General features: G+C 41.4%; 1 protein-coding gene across 2 annotated transcripts in view; it reads right to left on the bottom strand.

The window, feature by feature from the left end:
- The window catches only part of IPO8 (importin 8), a 47,575-nt gene extending 33,671 nt beyond the window's left edge, over positions 1-13,904 (bottom strand). Inside the window, exons 1-7 of one of the 2 annotated variants that reach the window (XM_042889800.1) lie at positions 13,754-13,904; positions 7,503-7,584; positions 5,447-5,603; positions 3,250-3,408; positions 2,192-2,348; positions 1,090-1,179; positions 195-289 (exon numbers count right to left, since the gene is read on the bottom strand). In XM_042889800.1, coding sequence (XP_042745734.1) covers positions 195-289; positions 1,090-1,179; positions 2,192-2,348; positions 3,250-3,408; positions 5,447-5,603; positions 7,503-7,584; positions 13,754-13,837 — 824 coding nt within the window. In that variant the 5' untranslated portion in view covers positions 13,838-13,904. Of the gene's footprint in view, positions 1-194; positions 290-1,089; positions 1,180-2,191; positions 2,349-3,249; positions 3,409-5,446; positions 5,604-7,502; positions 7,585-9,079; positions 9,228-13,753 lie in introns of those variants that run through there. The other variant, XM_042889799.1, reaches the window with a different exon arrangement.
- Between the last annotated feature and the right edge of the window lie 2,883 nt (positions 13,905-16,787).

Below are 16,787 nucleotides of genomic sequence, written 5' to 3'. Positions count from 1 at the left end.
GCTAGAGAGACAAATAATCTCACTGAGAGCTCAAGCCATTAGCTGTGCCAGTGCAAGGAAGAGGACAGCTGTGGGATTTTCTTTGGTGACTACGAGCTGTTAAACCAAGTCAACTGCCTTGTCTAACTGCACCCAAGGAACATCAAAGATTTGTAACCCTAATTTAGTTTTCAATCAGCTTGTCAGTCTACTACCGTTCAAAAAGACGAGCTACGATATGTAATGCCCATTTCTTGCATTTCCACCACACCAGCTCTGGTCTGTCATCTTCATCGATTTGTAAAGTCTCCTATAAATAAGCACAAGAATTCTGAATTAGTTTTGTGTGTTGTTGAGATAAATTACTTTTTAAACACTCCTCACTGAGTATGCTAATACAAATTCACAGCACTGACTAAAATTTCGGCTGTTAACAGTTCAGGAACTCTACACTATTTTAATTAGCTAATATAAATGTGTATATGAAATACCTGTACAGTACCTGTACTCAAATGTTCAAAATGACACACGTTTAAAAAAATGAAACTCTGAGATAGACTTGAATAACACACAGTAATGTCCACTTTTGCTTAAAAATTAAGCAAAACACTGCTCCAAATTCATACACCCAAACCATATGTAATGCAAAAGCTGTTAGAAATAATGCTGTTAAATAAATTTTCAAAACCAAGGGAAAGACAGTTATTGCTGTACATACAGGCATGCTCATACATTTAATTATTTGCTTCACTCTTCTTCTAGAGATGTGGAGGTTTGATGAAATATAGAGTGAAACAGAGACAAACAGTGGTTTTTCAATGATCTCTTGCTTCTTTAGAGAAAAAGGCTAAAATAACTGAAAGCTTCCAAAATATCATAGTATCATAGAGTTTTCATATTATCACTATCTCAGACAATGAAAATCTGGTAGCTTACACGATTCTCCTGCATTTGTAGAACACTTATTTTAAAGATAAGAACCTTAAACAAATGACATCTTAAAAAACAAAACAAACTGACAAAATGACCACACTTACAAAACTTTTACAGTGACTGTTCCTCAATTGACAACACACAAGCGTAAGAGGTTTTGACAATACTAAACCTTACAGGAGGTACATTCCTGTCAATGATGGTACGGAAGATCTCCATCCACTGAGTCATAGTCTGGTTATTCACCAACTGGAGTGGCAATGCATACTGAAATAAAAATAAAAATAAAAATAAACACCTTCATGAAACACTAATTTTTTTTTCTCTGAAGTGAGTAGGAGCAATGTCAACAGTAGCTACATTTCTAGGAGGATGAGGTTCTAAGCGAACTTAAATTAGTTTAGCTATCAATACTACTCCAACTCTATCATTCCTGGTACAATTTGCAGAGTAACTTCTGACTAGATTCTATTTAAGAAAAGTTCCTTGTGTTGAGTACTTGCTAATTCTTTTTGCCTCTTCCTCTTGGGGAAACTAAAAGCATTTTATTAAGAGAAATGCACTTCTCATTACTACCTAGCTACTATCTAATAAATTTTACTTCTCTACAAAGTCCAAAGTAGTGACAATATTCAGGAAAGGGTTTTCAAAATGAAATAGGACCTTTGGAACTTTTTTAAAACCCTTCCATCTAATAATAAATCATTTCAGCGTTTTTTTAACCTTCAGCAAGGCCTCTCAGGCTGCACCTGATGTAGGATCTTGTTCTCTTTCTCATTCTTTAGAAGCACTTCTTCACCAAACTCACCCTTGTAACAGCCAAACACACCTCTGAAAATGCATGTGCCTCAACAAATAATTTCTCCCAAATCTTTAGAAAATAATGAGAGAAACACCACCTAATGAAGTGCACTGTTGGCAATTATAATGCAGTATGTACTACTGCCATTTGCAGAGGCTAAGCAACAGATTCTAGATACTCATTGTTTATATCAGATTATGTTCAACTTTATAAATATAGAAACAGTTCTCCAGCAAGCTAACAGACAGGATGTGCAGAAATACTGAGATTCATTAAAACTCTAACACTGGGGATTATGTGATCAGTTTTTAAGTGGACAAATCTATAAAAATCACATCTTTATAAAAGGTATTTACTGAACATTACTTTTCCCATCCAAATCGGTACTCTTACTCAAAGACACCCATGAGTGCACTGAAGGGGATTGTTGTACTCAGCAATGTAGAAGTTCTGTTTTTTCTGTACACAGACACCAACCTGAACAAGAGCATAGAAGATTTTTAAAATTTGTTTCTGAAGAAGCACAGAGTAATGGGAATTATCAGGCAGAAGCTGGATCATTTGCTGCTGAATACGAGGCAAAAATATCTGCATTGCTGCTATCAGAGGATCTCGCTCCTCTGCTTTCTTGTATCTGCAAAGGAAACAAAAATGTTGGTCAAGGATTTACACACTGGAGACTCTCATACTTCTATTCACCAATAATTTAATTACTGTACCTTAAAGCAACTAAAATCCAGCATTCACTGATTGACTCTCCCTCCTCCAGCCCCCGTCTCATAATTCAAATAAATCATGCTAAATCTCTAACATACAGAAATCTCTAAATAGAGAAATAAAAAAACCCACAAATGTTACCTTATACAAATGCTCTTTGCTAATGAGCTAGAGGCTCACAGCAACAGGGACTTGGCTTTCTCTGTCATTCATATCAATGCAAACCCAAGCTAGGTGGCTGAACAAATAGTAGCGAATCGCCATTCTCCACTTACATTTCTTCTGTGTGATTTACACCTATGTTCCAAGCACCAGATATTTTTTTTCCTAAATGAGAGAGCTCACTGCACTGCTGCTAATTTATGCTTTCCAGATTTAGACTATCAGAAGGATAGTACAGTTAACAACATGCAATAGGACTACGTGACAGGCAGTACTGTATTATAACACAAAAGTAGAAAGTTATTTCTATTTGTATTTCCTGCATTTGGGGAATCTTCAAACAAAAGAAGTTATAAGCATTTAAGTTATAAGCTAGGGTAAATCAGATCAAAATGACAAAGCCTCAAGAAAAAAAAAACAATACTAAAGTCATACAGGTTATTTACTGCTGGAATCTCTGCTTACAACTCACTGATGATATAAAGATGATGAAGCTTTCATTTATTTGCAGGAAAGAACGCATATGTCAATTACTAAATCTCATTCTCTATCAGAATTCCATGTAGAGCTGCCAGTGCTTTTATGAATGTCATTCTTGGTAATCAGATGAGAAACCAAAGTACTGTGTCCTTGTCTACTGATGGACATCAACTTACTCATAAGTCTTCACCAGCTGATACAGGCACAGAAGGCTCCCAAGCCAGCTGCCACTGTTTTGAGACTGCAAGTAGTAGCCTATCTTGTCAACGACCGCTGTCCAATGGCCAGGAAAGTCATGCTTAATGATAGCACGCAGGCACATTGTCAGCTGGGCTCTGTGGCAGGAGGGAAAGAGAAACACAGTAGCAGATAAGTAATTAAGCACAGCGTTTAATATTAAAGCACAGATCCCAAATCTTGGCTTAGTGGCTACAACGTAAATATTGCACCCTAAGCATTAAAGCGTTATACGTTTTGATAACACTGAAAGTTATGGGAGATGGGAAAAAAAAAAACCAAAAAAAAAGTCCCAGAGGATTAACTTTAAGGAAGGAACTAATTTCAGAATAGTTCAACCACTTTTCTCTGCTCCTCCTCCTCACTCTCCCCCATCACCAGGAAATATCTGAAAACAATTAATTGCACAAAATTAGCCAGCCTTGTATTCTGAAAATGAATGGTTATACTTCTACATACTTACAAGGTTGAAATCAGCCACGAGAACACGAATTTGTATGTTTTTAATTAAACAAAACTGATCTGCGTTATAAACCAAGCCAGAGGTTCCTCATCAAATTATGATTTTCCTGGGATCTTCCAGAACAGCACTTCACAACTTCTGAAGCATATGGCAGAGTGAGCGAGGTAAAATGTTGTATTGTTCCTCTCCCTCCATAAACTCTTTGAAGCCACTCTGTGGCAAGACAGAACTGTTAACTGCCTGAAGTGAGGTACTGTGACTACAGAGTTTTAGAGGCACTACATAAGAGTACATGCTCTTGGCTCTGCTAAGGAATAAAAGTCTGTAGTAAATAGTTTCTTTTATATTTATCTTTCCTTGCAGTCTAATAGATATGGAGCCAAAAACACCAAGTAATTCAATCAGAGGCTCTCAAGCCTCTCAAATTTTGAGCTTTGTACAAACTTGCCTTCCTCCTCAAGCCCTTGGAGTTTGTCCCTGTTGTTGATTTGATTTGTTCTCCTCCCTTGCTCTCATGAGCAAACAACGAAAAATACTGATATCACAACATCAGACTAGTCCCAATAATGTTTCTTTGCCATTTCTATTCTCTGACAACTCTGAAGTTCTTAGTATTTAGAAACACCCTATTCCAGGTGAATTTTCTAGGGGTCAGTTTTGCAAAAAACTTCTCATATTTCCATTATTTTGTGTTCTTTAGTATAAACTCAGCCTTAGTAATTATGATGAGATGACACAGTAAGCAACATGCCCTTACTACACTATTACAGAAGCAACACAAGATTCCTTAGACATCCTTGACAAGGGGTTCTTTTGGTGGGTGTTCTAAACATTAAAGTCAGAGGCTTCAGAAAGCTGAACTGCAAACAATGTCTTAGTGCAGGACCATTTATACCCTACACAACTCCTGTCAGATGTTTGTCTAATGTACTCATAAAGATCTCCAGTGACAGCAATACCACAGCATCCTAACACATTCCTCTATTTCATCATGTTTCTTAATCGAAGTGTTTTCCCTAATCCTAATTTTAATCTATAGTCCATCACTCCTCTTCCTGATACAACTACTGACAAAGAATACATCTTTGGGAACAGAGTTAATGGAGAGGAAGAGGAAAAGGCAGGAAGATGTTTGTCTGTTTTTCAAAGATGCACATCACAGCCCTTCTTATCAGCCTCACTCTAATTAACATCACAAACAATCACATATTGCAGCAAATCTGTGAATCTTAACTATTCTTCCAGTAAAGACAGAACAGCATTTTCTTATTCTTTTAACATCTTACAATCAAGAATGTCAATATACATTTAAATGCTAGGATTGCATTTAAAAAAATGGGAAAGTAACTGAGGTAAGAGTTACTAGAAAAACAAATGGATTTTGAGCTGTAATTTTTGGATGGGTAATTCTGTATCACTGTCTGCCCTGAATCAGCTGCCATTACAAAACACTTCCAACTACACCATAAGGGAATAAATCACAGTGCTCTTAGCCAAGTTAACACATTTCTGAAAAAAACAAATGCACATGAACACACTAAAATTGATCATTATTACTATATTTTCAAAAGAAGCACTGACTTTATTTCCCAAGAGATTGAGGTTTTCACATCTAGACTGGTAGGTCTGAAAACCTGAGCAATAAAAACACCCCCTACAAAACAGAAGAATACCTCACTAAGTCAGGAGAGCGAATTATTCCTTCTACAATGTTATCACGAATCTGCTGCCGATCGTTCTCATGAATGTTGAAAGGAAATACTGCTTCTCCAGGAGGTGGTTCACGGTCTGGCCAGTACTGCGTCACCATGTTCTTCAGGTAGATGGCAGCTACGTGTAAGAGATGTGGAAATTATAGTTCAGATTTAATTCTAAAGCATCTCTACATTGCTGTGCTCAATGTGTAGTAGAGTTGAAAAGCAGAACAAAGAACAGAAGAGACAACTGAAAGCCTCTGCATGGGTTTGTAACAATTGCAAGAACTAAGAACAGTTGAGAACATTTTTACTCACATTTGAAATAACTCATCAAGCTCTGTAAGGGAAGCTTTGGAAAGCTCATGTAAACAAATCATTGTACACACAGAGAGGACACTCTGCTTGGGGAAATGCCCAGTATGAAACTGGCACACGGCCTACCTTCTATTCAGATAGAAATGTTTGTTGTGAATTCCCTAAGCTTTATCTCACTGCTAGGATTTCCCATAATCCCTCAGAATTGTTCTGTCAGTCTCATGTGAAAAACCATGCAAAATAAAGTTAATCTTCTATTGAAAATAAGCAGCATTTATGCCTCAGTATTGAAATGCCTGTAGGCATTCTTTAGAGAACATACAAAATACACTGTAAGACATTGAAGTAACATTATTAATAAACTCTTATCCCTTTACGACTTTGGCTGATTATTGACTAGGGTTTTAAAGTACAAAAAAGACATTCTTGTGCCCAACTTTTTTTGCTGTGACAAATTACCAACTATGAAAACATGCAGTTTGTAAAATATTATATAGGAAGAAGAGGATAAAATGTTCTTTGACTATTAAATGCCAGAATATTCAGAAAAAAAAACAAAAAACAACAACAAAATAAAAAACAGATCCAGAAAGATCAAAGACTTGAATTGACTTTGTCCATAGGTCTTAATGTTACACAGATTCTTGGCTGTTTACAAAAACTTAGGGAAATCTGGTGATACACAGATTTAATTTAAATGTGTTTTTCTATTTTATACCTCCATTCTCTAAATAACAAAACAAACAAACAAACCAAAAAACCAACAGAGGTTAAAAAAATGGTATTTTTTCCCAAATGAAGGATTAATTTATGAAAATGACCTTATGGAGTCCAGATTAACCAACAGACTTTACCACAGGATGGTTTAAAAATGCCATTCAAAGTTGGATTGTCTTTGAAAATATACACGCCAGCATGACAAACAGCATATGTCAGCATGCCTCAACGCACTCAGGGGATTAATAGGATCTGTATAGGAAAAAGAAAATACAACCAACAGTGGTTCAATGGGAAATGCTGCTCCATAGGATAGAAAGAGAGCTGAGAACGAAACAGGGCTCATCAATTTCTTGAAAAAGTTGAATGTTTTGTTAATCTGTAAAAAATACTGCGTAACGTTAATCAAAGTAGATTGTGAGGATTGGGAATCTGATCTTACACAAATGTACACCTGCAGTCAGCTGCACTGCTGTACCTGATCACACACACACACAGTGAGGCAATCTTTCTAGACATGCTCAGACTACAGATGTGCAACTTACCATAATGTGACCTTCCTTCACTTTTGTGAGCAAGCACCATACATACTGAATAAACCTATGAGGCTACCCTTGATCTGCAAACTATGTTCTCATCTTTCAGTCAATTTCACTTTTTCAGGAAAAAGGACTCTAATAGAGGAAAATTACTCAAATGAGATCCACTTCTTATTTTTATTTCTATTTTTTTATATATATTTTTTTTTTGCTTGAATATCTTCAGTACAAGCAGAAATCATTCTCTTTTTATATCACTTTTGCAGTAATCCAGTAGGGATCACTATAAACACAGGGATGTAAGAAAAAAAGCAGCACAGATAGAGAAGTTTCTACCCTTTCCATTTCCATGTTCAGAGCAAACATGAACTTGCTTACATTCCAGCAGCTCAATATTCTGCTGAAATTACTAACAGACCATATTTTTACTGAAGGAAAACGAAACAAGGATTTCATCTTACCTGCTTGACGCACTGGAAACTCAACTTGATCTGATACTATGATTTGCAGTAGACTTGGAGCAAAATTGATGATTTTATAGGACTGAAATATATATAAAACACAGTTAGCAAATCATTGTTTAAAGAAGACTGTATTACCATAAGCTGAATAAGAAATAGAAGCAGGGGATTTTGTGGAGTTCTTTGACTTTCCTGATGAAGTGTGAAAGGTTTCAGCACATGGATTTACCCAAATCAGCAGCATTCTAAATAATTACTTGTAAAAGCTGAGCGTATAGCAACACAGCAGAGGAATAAGTAATGTGACTTGGCTCTCTAACTGAGACTTGTGATAATGAATATTTAAATAATTCTGACATGTATAATGAGACTCCGTACAGATCTGTCCTTGAATTATTTAACTTAGCCTCATAAGTCAAACAAGCCACGTATTTTTCAGCAATATTTGAATGGACTAGATGTATAGTGCACCATAAGAGAAAAATAAAAACTGGGTTAAAAAAAAAAAAAAAAAGAAAGGGAATTATCATTTTTAATTAAAACCAAATGTAGACAGATAATATTTCAAACCCCACAGCTTTCCTGGGAACTTAGCGACCGCTACATCAGCCATGCAGCTGAAGAATTTCAAAGAGAAAACAATGCTCACTGAACTTCTGAGCAAAGCATGCTAGGTTTAAAAGATGTGAAAACCTGATAGCATTATACTGCTGCCATTCACCAGGGGTCCTTCGATGTGAAGAACTGTTGACTCAGCATGGTGCAGCTAGTGCTAAGCCTTGGAAACATCAGTAGTTAACAGTAGGTCAGATCTTTCATCACTTGGATGATCAAATCACTATGTGTTTGATGTTCAGAGTGACACTTCTTGGGGGCTAGATGACAGAAGCTCTCTTTGTTTCACCTTGTATTGCCAGAGTATGTCTGGCAGTCCTGTGGTTACTTCCAGAGCTGGGCTTTAAGTACACATTTGCTACCTCCTCCCACAGACTTAGCCTCATTCAAAAGCTGTGACACAAAGGGATGTGTTCTGCAGTTCATGTCCCCGATTCCTTGATCGAACATTTCCATAATGAGGTAAAATTACACAGCTTTCATGATACTTAAGAGTAACAGCAGCAGCACAACTCTCTCTTTCAACAATTTTGCTACATCTCCTAACTTTCTGACCCTCATTACTCTCATGGTAATGACAGCACAGTTCTAACCCACTCTGAGTTCAGAGACTCATTTGATGTTTGCAGAGCAGCCCAAGATCTCAGATAAAAGCAGCAAAGGCAAACCATACTCTCCCATCCCTGTACACTTTAATTATCCATCAGCAACACTCAGGGTAAAGAAAAAGCAGTACCATGCAGGCCAGGAGCCCCACATATCTATGAACGCACTGAAACACCACCTTTCAGGGCCACCTGGCTGAAGCACCCCAAGTTCCCAAACCTTTCATAACAGGTGCACTGTAGCCCCAAGACCAGCCTTGTGTCGGCTGGCAGCCACCACCCAGCAGGGCCCAGCGCTGGCCCCCTCTGAGGTAAAACAGCCCAGCCCCTCTTACACCCAATTCAAACACTGCTCACTGATGCTGCAGCAAACTCAGTCAGGAAAACCACGCGCTGCTTGCAACATTTGGAACAGAGGACTTCCAAAATGCTGCACACAGCAGTATTTCTCCTACACCAGCACATTCTCACTGGTTTGTTGTCGTGCTCACTGAGATCTTGGGACAGACCCACTCCCTCCCAGGCTCTAGAAATCATACAGGAGGCAATTGAAGACAGCAGGTGAATCCACAGGTGTTCTTTGAGCAGAGGCAGAGCTGTCAGGTGTGAGCTCACTGCAGGGAAGAGATGAGGCCATTTCCTCTTCTGCTGGGTGAGCACAGAACACCTCAGGTAGGCCACAACAGCAAGATGCACAGTGGTGAACAGCACATCTTTCCCTGCACCTCTGCACGCAAGTAGGGCATTTCCAAAAGGCCTTTTGTCCTTCCAGCTGTAAAATCAAGCTACTACATCTTCATTTGCAAAGATGAACAGGTAGAAGACATGCTCATCTTTGCATATCCATGCAATAAACTGCTTGCAAAAATTATTTTAAGGCTTCCACACATTTGATTTGAATGCTCAGCTATCTGGTTTACTGAGTTCTAGTTTTGTTTGCGATGCATTTCAAATGCATTACTTAGAAACCCCATCAGTATTCATCACACTGGGCATACTTTTGCCATTGCTAATAGTATTTTCTCTCATTTTTATACTGGCAGTCATGTACAGGTTGTTAAAACGAACTAGAACTTCAAAAGATACTTCCTTCTTTCCTTGACTACAAGCACAGGCATCATTTTGGGAGATGAAAATGCACACATATAAGAACCCCTACCCCACCTGCCTTCCTCTGCTACCAAATTCATCCAGTGTCAAACAGACCCTGCTTCCCATAGAACTTCATGCAAGCCAACTTCCTCATCAAATCAGTCTTCACTACAAATATCCAAGATTCTTCCCTCGACTGAGGTGCTCAATGCTGTGTTCACAATGGCCCTAAGATCTCTGCACGCTATGGCAGCAACTGACATTCTCACATTTCTTTCTCTCCTCCCAGCACTGCTTCTGAGTTCCTGACAGCCAAATTCTGCAACCCCTCAATATGTAAACAAGCACTTGTATTCCTGCAATTTCATTCGTGCTGTCCTTTTGTCACAAAGAATTGTATTGCAGCAGGTTGAGCCAGTGAAGATGAAGGTTTAAGAACTGTATTGGTAATCCTATCCAAAAGGGAGTAAGTTGGAGGTGACTGTGCATGCTCACATATCCAGACAATAATATTCCACAGCATTCCAAGAACTGGTACACGAAAGCAGTATTTAACTATCAAAAAACAGAAACCACCAAAAATCCATTAGGTCCATGAGACAGACCTAGAAAGGATAATAAATACCACGGATATCATAGAAGGGTATTATGAACAAGAGGGTGTGTGGAAACTGAGCATCTTTCTCTGGTATGGAAATCAACTGTTCTAAGAAAACAGCATGACTGACAAACACGATTCCGAAGCGCAGGCCAATCACAGTGTAACAGAACTGAAGAAAAACAGGGAAAAATGAAAGAAAAGGAGGGAGATGGAGAAATGTGTACACTTAAGAGAAACAACAGGCTAACGGGGAAATGACAGCAGTTACAAGATGGAGATTACTGACCTGACTGGCAATCCCTGCTCCAGTTTATCAAGAACCACATTTTAGACAACTGCCACACTTATGTACAGGTCACTGAGGGAAATGGAGTTCGTTCATGACTCAGAGGTAGCAGAGGAAAACGATCAGAAATAGCCTACAAAGAACTGAATTATCTTTGGAACTGCTGCAACAAAAATGGAATGGAGTAATAGGACAAAGTAATGGAAGTACATTAAAGCAGGAATTTCTCCTAAAAGCTTGTGGCTCGTTAGTGAGGAACAGGATAACAGGACCCTGCTTTATTATATGATATGAGATAACGTAAGTGCTGAACATGAAGAAGATAATTGTAGCTTTAGGATATATAAAACAAGGTATTAATGGCATTGAACATGAGATGTTCTGACATGCTGCAAACACAGATGACCAGATTGCACAAGAAAGATTACTTCAAAGATAAATGCGGAGAAGAGCCGTCCTCTCTTGCTATTAAATTTCAAAAATTCAGTTTTATGATAATGCAAAGGAAATACTGCTTGAGGCCAGGAAAACAAGCTTGTGGAGATCAGCCTCTAACAATACATCAAAGTGGGTATGAAGAAGCCTATTCTAGTTAAGAAGTAAGATTGGTATGGATTGATCTAAATGGACCATAAATTAGTTTAGGATGGAAACTGACATTTGTCTCTAGCTGCTGGAGGAAAAGAGTTGACAAACAGCCTTCCAATAAAGATAATAAGGGCAAGAAAAAGAAATAGTAACTTTAAATGGAGTATTGATTCCATTTCCGAAAGCAATTAGATGATAATCCAGAAGGCAGAAAGCAACAACACTGATTTTTCTCCCTCTTTACTCACATGCAAGAACTTAAAAAACAGAAACATTTTCAGACATCTTGCGACTCCTTACAGATTCACAAGTTTTCATCAACTTTAACTCCATCCCACATATTGTACATGGCAAGCAGATGATGGAGTAGGGCAACTGTGGGGTTGTTGCTAAAGGACTCTGTGTCAGTACAAGCACCAAGTGCATACAAAGAGAATATTGCTGGAGTTGTTCTAGGTCTGTACGAAGCACCAGTCACTGCCTGGATTCAAGCTTGAAAGCACTGCATGCTACAGACAGGACAACACAGGGGATATTTCACCCCAGTATCCTCTAGTGCTTATCAGGAGCAACAACACTACAGCTGTTGCACAGAAGTGAAGGTGACCCCCATTCTCTTAGAACAAGCACTGTATTACCACTCCAATTGTTCCATGATGGAGCATTTCTGGTTCTGCTGCTCGACTGGTTTCTTTGGTAGAGCAAGATAAAAGCTGGAGCAGCATCTGGATGCCAGCTCATGCAGTTCACAGCACCATGTCAATGCTGACATTACATGTGTGGAAGTCTGACATGTAGCTTTGAAGTCTTGCTTCAAAAGCACTGAAAGGCTTCAAGATGTCAAAGGCCTGTGTTAGCAAATTATTCAAGAACACTTTTGTTTCAAAGGTTTGTAACAGACCCAGTGCTGCATCAGTGTGTTCTATCACTCACATACATCATGCTTTGTTTAATGATGGGAAGCCTGCACAGCAATAGGCACATCTTCACTTCCAGGTTACTTCTTTACAACAGAAGAGAGAAATCTGTCAGCATGGCATTGCCACTATCCTGCTCTGCTCTGCAGTATGTGCCTTACCTCGAGCACTGGGTGTGATTTGGGGCACGGCAGCACAGAAAGAACATAAAATTATGAGTGTCCACAGGGAGGCTATGAAGGTGGGTAAGAGTCTGGAGGGCAAGGTGTGTGAGGAGCAGCTGAGAGCCCTGGGTTTGCTCAGCACAGAGCAGAGGAGCTGAGGGGAGGCCTGATGGCGGCTGCAGCTCCTCACAGGGAGCGGAGGGGCAGCGCTGAGCTCTGCTCTGTGTGACAGCGACAGGGCCGAGGGAACGGCATGGAGCTGCGTCAGGGGAGGGCAGCTGGGGGTCAGGGACAGGGTCTGCAGCACAGGGTGGTGGGTATGGAACAGGCTGCCCAGGGCAGCGGGCACGGCCCCGAGTGCTGGAGGTCAAGGGGTATTTGGACACCACTCCCAGGCAAAGGGTTTGGTTTCGAGTGGTGTTGTGTGGACCCAGAGGTTGGGCTCAGTTGTCCTTGTGGGTCCCTTCCAACTCAGGATATTCTGTGATTCTGTTTCAAATAAAATTCTGTACTTCAACCTGTTCTTGACAAATGCACTTACAATCTTGAAACCGGAACCTAGGAATTTTGTGAGAATTGCATTACCCACCATTTGAAATGAAAAGTTAAAGGCCACAATCTCAGAACTCATTCTAACTTTCCCTGAGCTCTGCAGCACTGACAGCAGTGGCAGCGCAGGCATTGTTGAAGTAACCATGCCAAACGAACAGGAGAGAAGTTCCGCACGTTATCCATCTCTCCAGAAGCATTCTCAGTGCCCTGCACTTAATCCATCCGTTTGCTGTGAGCCCTCGCCGGCAGGGATTAGCTGTACCCGGCTCGAAAGGAGCTTTCCGCTGCCCAAATAGCGAACCGAGCCGGAAGGGCAGCCTCGAGGATACAGCAGCAACCTGACAACCCGCCCTCACGGCGTGGCATCTACCGCACGGCCGCGACCCAGGGCTCTTTAATAGGCCGGATCGGGCGTTGTACCGCAGCACTCGGCTCGCAGCACCGCTGACGCCCGAGCGAAGAGCCGCGGCCAGCCCTCCGACGCCACGCACGGCGCCGTCGCACCGAACGCGGGACGTTGCCATAACTAACCAAAGTTTAATTTAGCGCCGCTGAGCGGGGCTAAGTAGGTCCGTCAGAGCGAGGGACGCGGGCGGGACGCTGGCAGGGCCCCCGCTCGCAGTCCGGCAGCGGCCCCAACCACCGCCCCGCACCGCTCCCGCCCGCGCCCCGCCGCCCCCCGCCCGCGCGGCGCAGGGGAGGGCCGGAGTGCGGAGGAGGGGGCGCCTCGACCCCCCGCCCCTGCCGGCCGGGCCAGTCGACCCCGTGCGGTGCGGCCGGGCGGGGCGGGCCTACCGCTGGCCGCCCGCCGGCCGCGTCCGCCCCCCTCACCTGATTGAGCTCGTTCTCGGCTGCGATGCGCAGCTTGGGGTCGATGGTGCCCTTCAGCGCCTGGATGATCCTGTTGGGGTCCATCTCGGCACGGTGTGGACCCCCGGCCGGCAGGCCGCGCTCCGCCGGGGGTAGGAGGAAGGAGCGGAGCCGCCGCCGCCGCCGCCGCCCCCCCGCGCCGCGACCGCGAGCTCGTGTCCCCCACCCCCCGGTCCTTCTCCAGAGCCATTCACCGGTTTGCGACAGCTGGGTATCGGGAAGCGGGCGCCGCTTTACGGCCGCGGCGCCTCCTTCTGGCTCGGCGCGGAGGCCGCCATGCTGTACGGACGGCAACCGGCTGTGGAGGCGGCCATGTTGCGGTACGGCCAGCAGCGCGCCCGGCCCGCAGCCGTGTCCCCTCAGCTCGGGTTGCTGCCTGGGGAGCTTCACGTGGCTCTCTTTTGCCTAATAGTTCCAGCATTTCGCTGAGCTACCAAAAGGAACTGTGGAAATTCACTCGGTCTGGACTAAAATCTAATGTCCGTGCCTCATCTGTCTCGAATAGTATAGTTTAGGAAACTGCAAAAGATAAGCAGGTGGAATTTAGGTGGTATCACATTTGCGTAAGAAAGACAAGAATAGGAAGTTAGCAGAACCACCATCTCCATTTGTATGCTTTAATGAGACCTTATCATCATCCTCACATATTTAAAGCACGATACTTCATGCAGTTATGCAAGCAACTCTCCAAACGACTATGGAGAAAGAAAATCAGGATTAGAAAGCTTTTACACAAAGTGCGTACCACACCCAGTGAAAGCTATGCCTCCTATTTTACTCTGATGGCCTGCAGCCTCAGAGCCAGCCATCAGTGGTATGGCAGCAGAGGCTGAACCTTCCCACCAGTATTCCATGACATTTGTTGATGTGTGACAGCAGCAGAGTCAGCTGCCGAGACAGCAGACTGACAAAATGGTGCGTGACATGGAAGAGCATATGAAGCAAATGGACTTTCACCAGATTCCTTCATGGGGAAGGAAAAACAGCATCCACTCAAATGTTTCTGGAGACCCAGCAGTGGATGTGAGCACAGGGAGTGGTGTGTTCCACCAATGGAAACAGCAACATGGAAGACGAGCTATGTTGCAGGTGGCCATGCACAGCACCACACCACAAAATTAGAGCTGATTTAGACACCAGCTCAGCTAATGGTACACTGAAGTACTGTGCTTTGCAGTTGAGAATTTCCTGTATCAATGAGCATTGTTGTGATCTTTGTATCAGTTGTAATTTCTGCTCTCAGATTAAGGTGAATATCTTCAGCAGAGAGACACTCAGGTGAAATAAAACCATGTCAGTTTGTAAATAATGTAATGAAGTCTTCTGAAGTACTGAGAACTTCTCAAAACAAGCAGCCTGGAAAAATAAATAAAGCTTGAGGTACACATCTCTTAATGCTGCTGCATCATGTGGAACTAGAGGAAGATGTGTTACTTACTAGGTCTTCAAAGACTGGAGTAACAGTTTTCTCTCAGTGGTTTTGGAATTTAACAGCTGTTAGCCTGGAAGACAGTATTGGTTTGCTTGGTCCTTTGCAGCTTTGGTGGGTTGTTGGTTTTTGGTTTTGTTTACTATAGTCTTCTAGCACTTAAGTTCATTACTAGCCCTGTAAGTGACATCTTGTCTAAACTGAGCTCTATGACAATACCATTCAATTGTAGAGTTTTATTCACTGCTCTGACCAGGAACAGTGAAAAACGGAGTTAGTACAGAAAAGTCTCCTACAAGAAACTATAAGATAAAAATTTTCAAATTATCATATGGGAAGAGAACTTGAACAAAGTTCCTTCAACAGAAGAAGAAATAGACATTTAAAGCAATTAGTACTGTAGATATTATTGCAGTTTGAGCTTCCAAAACTATGAGGTGTTGTATAGCCATTCACTGTGTCTTACATTCACTATCAAGCCATGGTGTAATCAATAGATTTCATGTTTTAGCACTTCACGTTATGACTCTGTACACTTTTAGTTTACAAACTTAAAACTTCTATGTGTACAAACAGACAACCAGCTTTGAAGCTGAGATGTTTACTTCAGATCTTAAACATATGCAAGAGACAGGTAAAAGCTTTGCTCAGTCTGCTGGTAAGGTTAGAGTCAAACAAGTGATCACCTTAATCACCCAGTTGTCCAGACCAATTCAACTGGAGTATTAGAAAACAGCATACACTGTATATAGTCACAGTGACCATGTCTGAGGTTGCCAAAGGCAAAGCTTTTAAGTATTGGGATCATGTTCTTAAAAAAAGTGAGAAATCCATAGTGTAAGTACATACAGTAAAGCCCAGTATGACAAGCTATGTTCCAAATAAAGACCTGGCCCTAAGGCAACTGTAATGCAAGGGATACCCTTCTGTGTGCACAGTAGGGTTAATTTCCTAATCCCCTAGTAAGATAGCATGAAAAACAAGGCACTCAACAGTGCTCAAGATGTCTAAAAATTCAGAGCAGCAAGATTTATTACAAAAGCAGTAAAGTCTGAGTTTGGCTGCAGTTGCCTACTGCTGCAAACAGAAATTTATCCTAGCACTTCAATTTATCAGCTAAATTCTCATAATTATAGGAAGGAGAATTAACAAAGGCAAGGGTTAAAGAAACTAAATATCTTACATGCTCTTGCCTCTGTTCCTTCATTGATCACATTCAATAAAGCCAGAGCATGTACACTTAAAAATATAAAATACATTTACTACTTAATAGGTATGGGTTGACATTTGTCATACCCAGGTTCCTGAAGCTTTACCCCAAACTTTTTAGAACTTACCACAGAAGTTAAATCAAGACTATTATTACCATGTAAGTAGATGTATGAAAAAAAATCTAGACTTAGAGTAAAATCAAGGTCTTCATGACAGTAACTTTGTGGAGTCATGCCAGATGACTCATTTTGGAATCCATGGGGCAGCAGAAGGAAAGACATTTTGAAGCCAGTTACTAAGAAACAGCAGTGTTATACCAGGTCTGACTTCTCATCCATTATCAGTTTTTACTTG

This window comes from Lagopus leucura, unplaced genomic scaffold (genome assembly GCF_019238085.1).
Source record: "Lagopus leucura isolate 7727_CA_CO unplaced genomic scaffold, USGS_WTPT01 Super-Scaffold_100159, whole genome shotgun sequence".
NCBI lineage: Eukaryota > Metazoa > Chordata > Aves > Galliformes > Phasianidae > Lagopus > Lagopus leucura.
The sequence above is the reverse complement of the archived record's forward strand: the minus strand, read 5'-3'. Positions and strand labels throughout refer to the sequence as shown.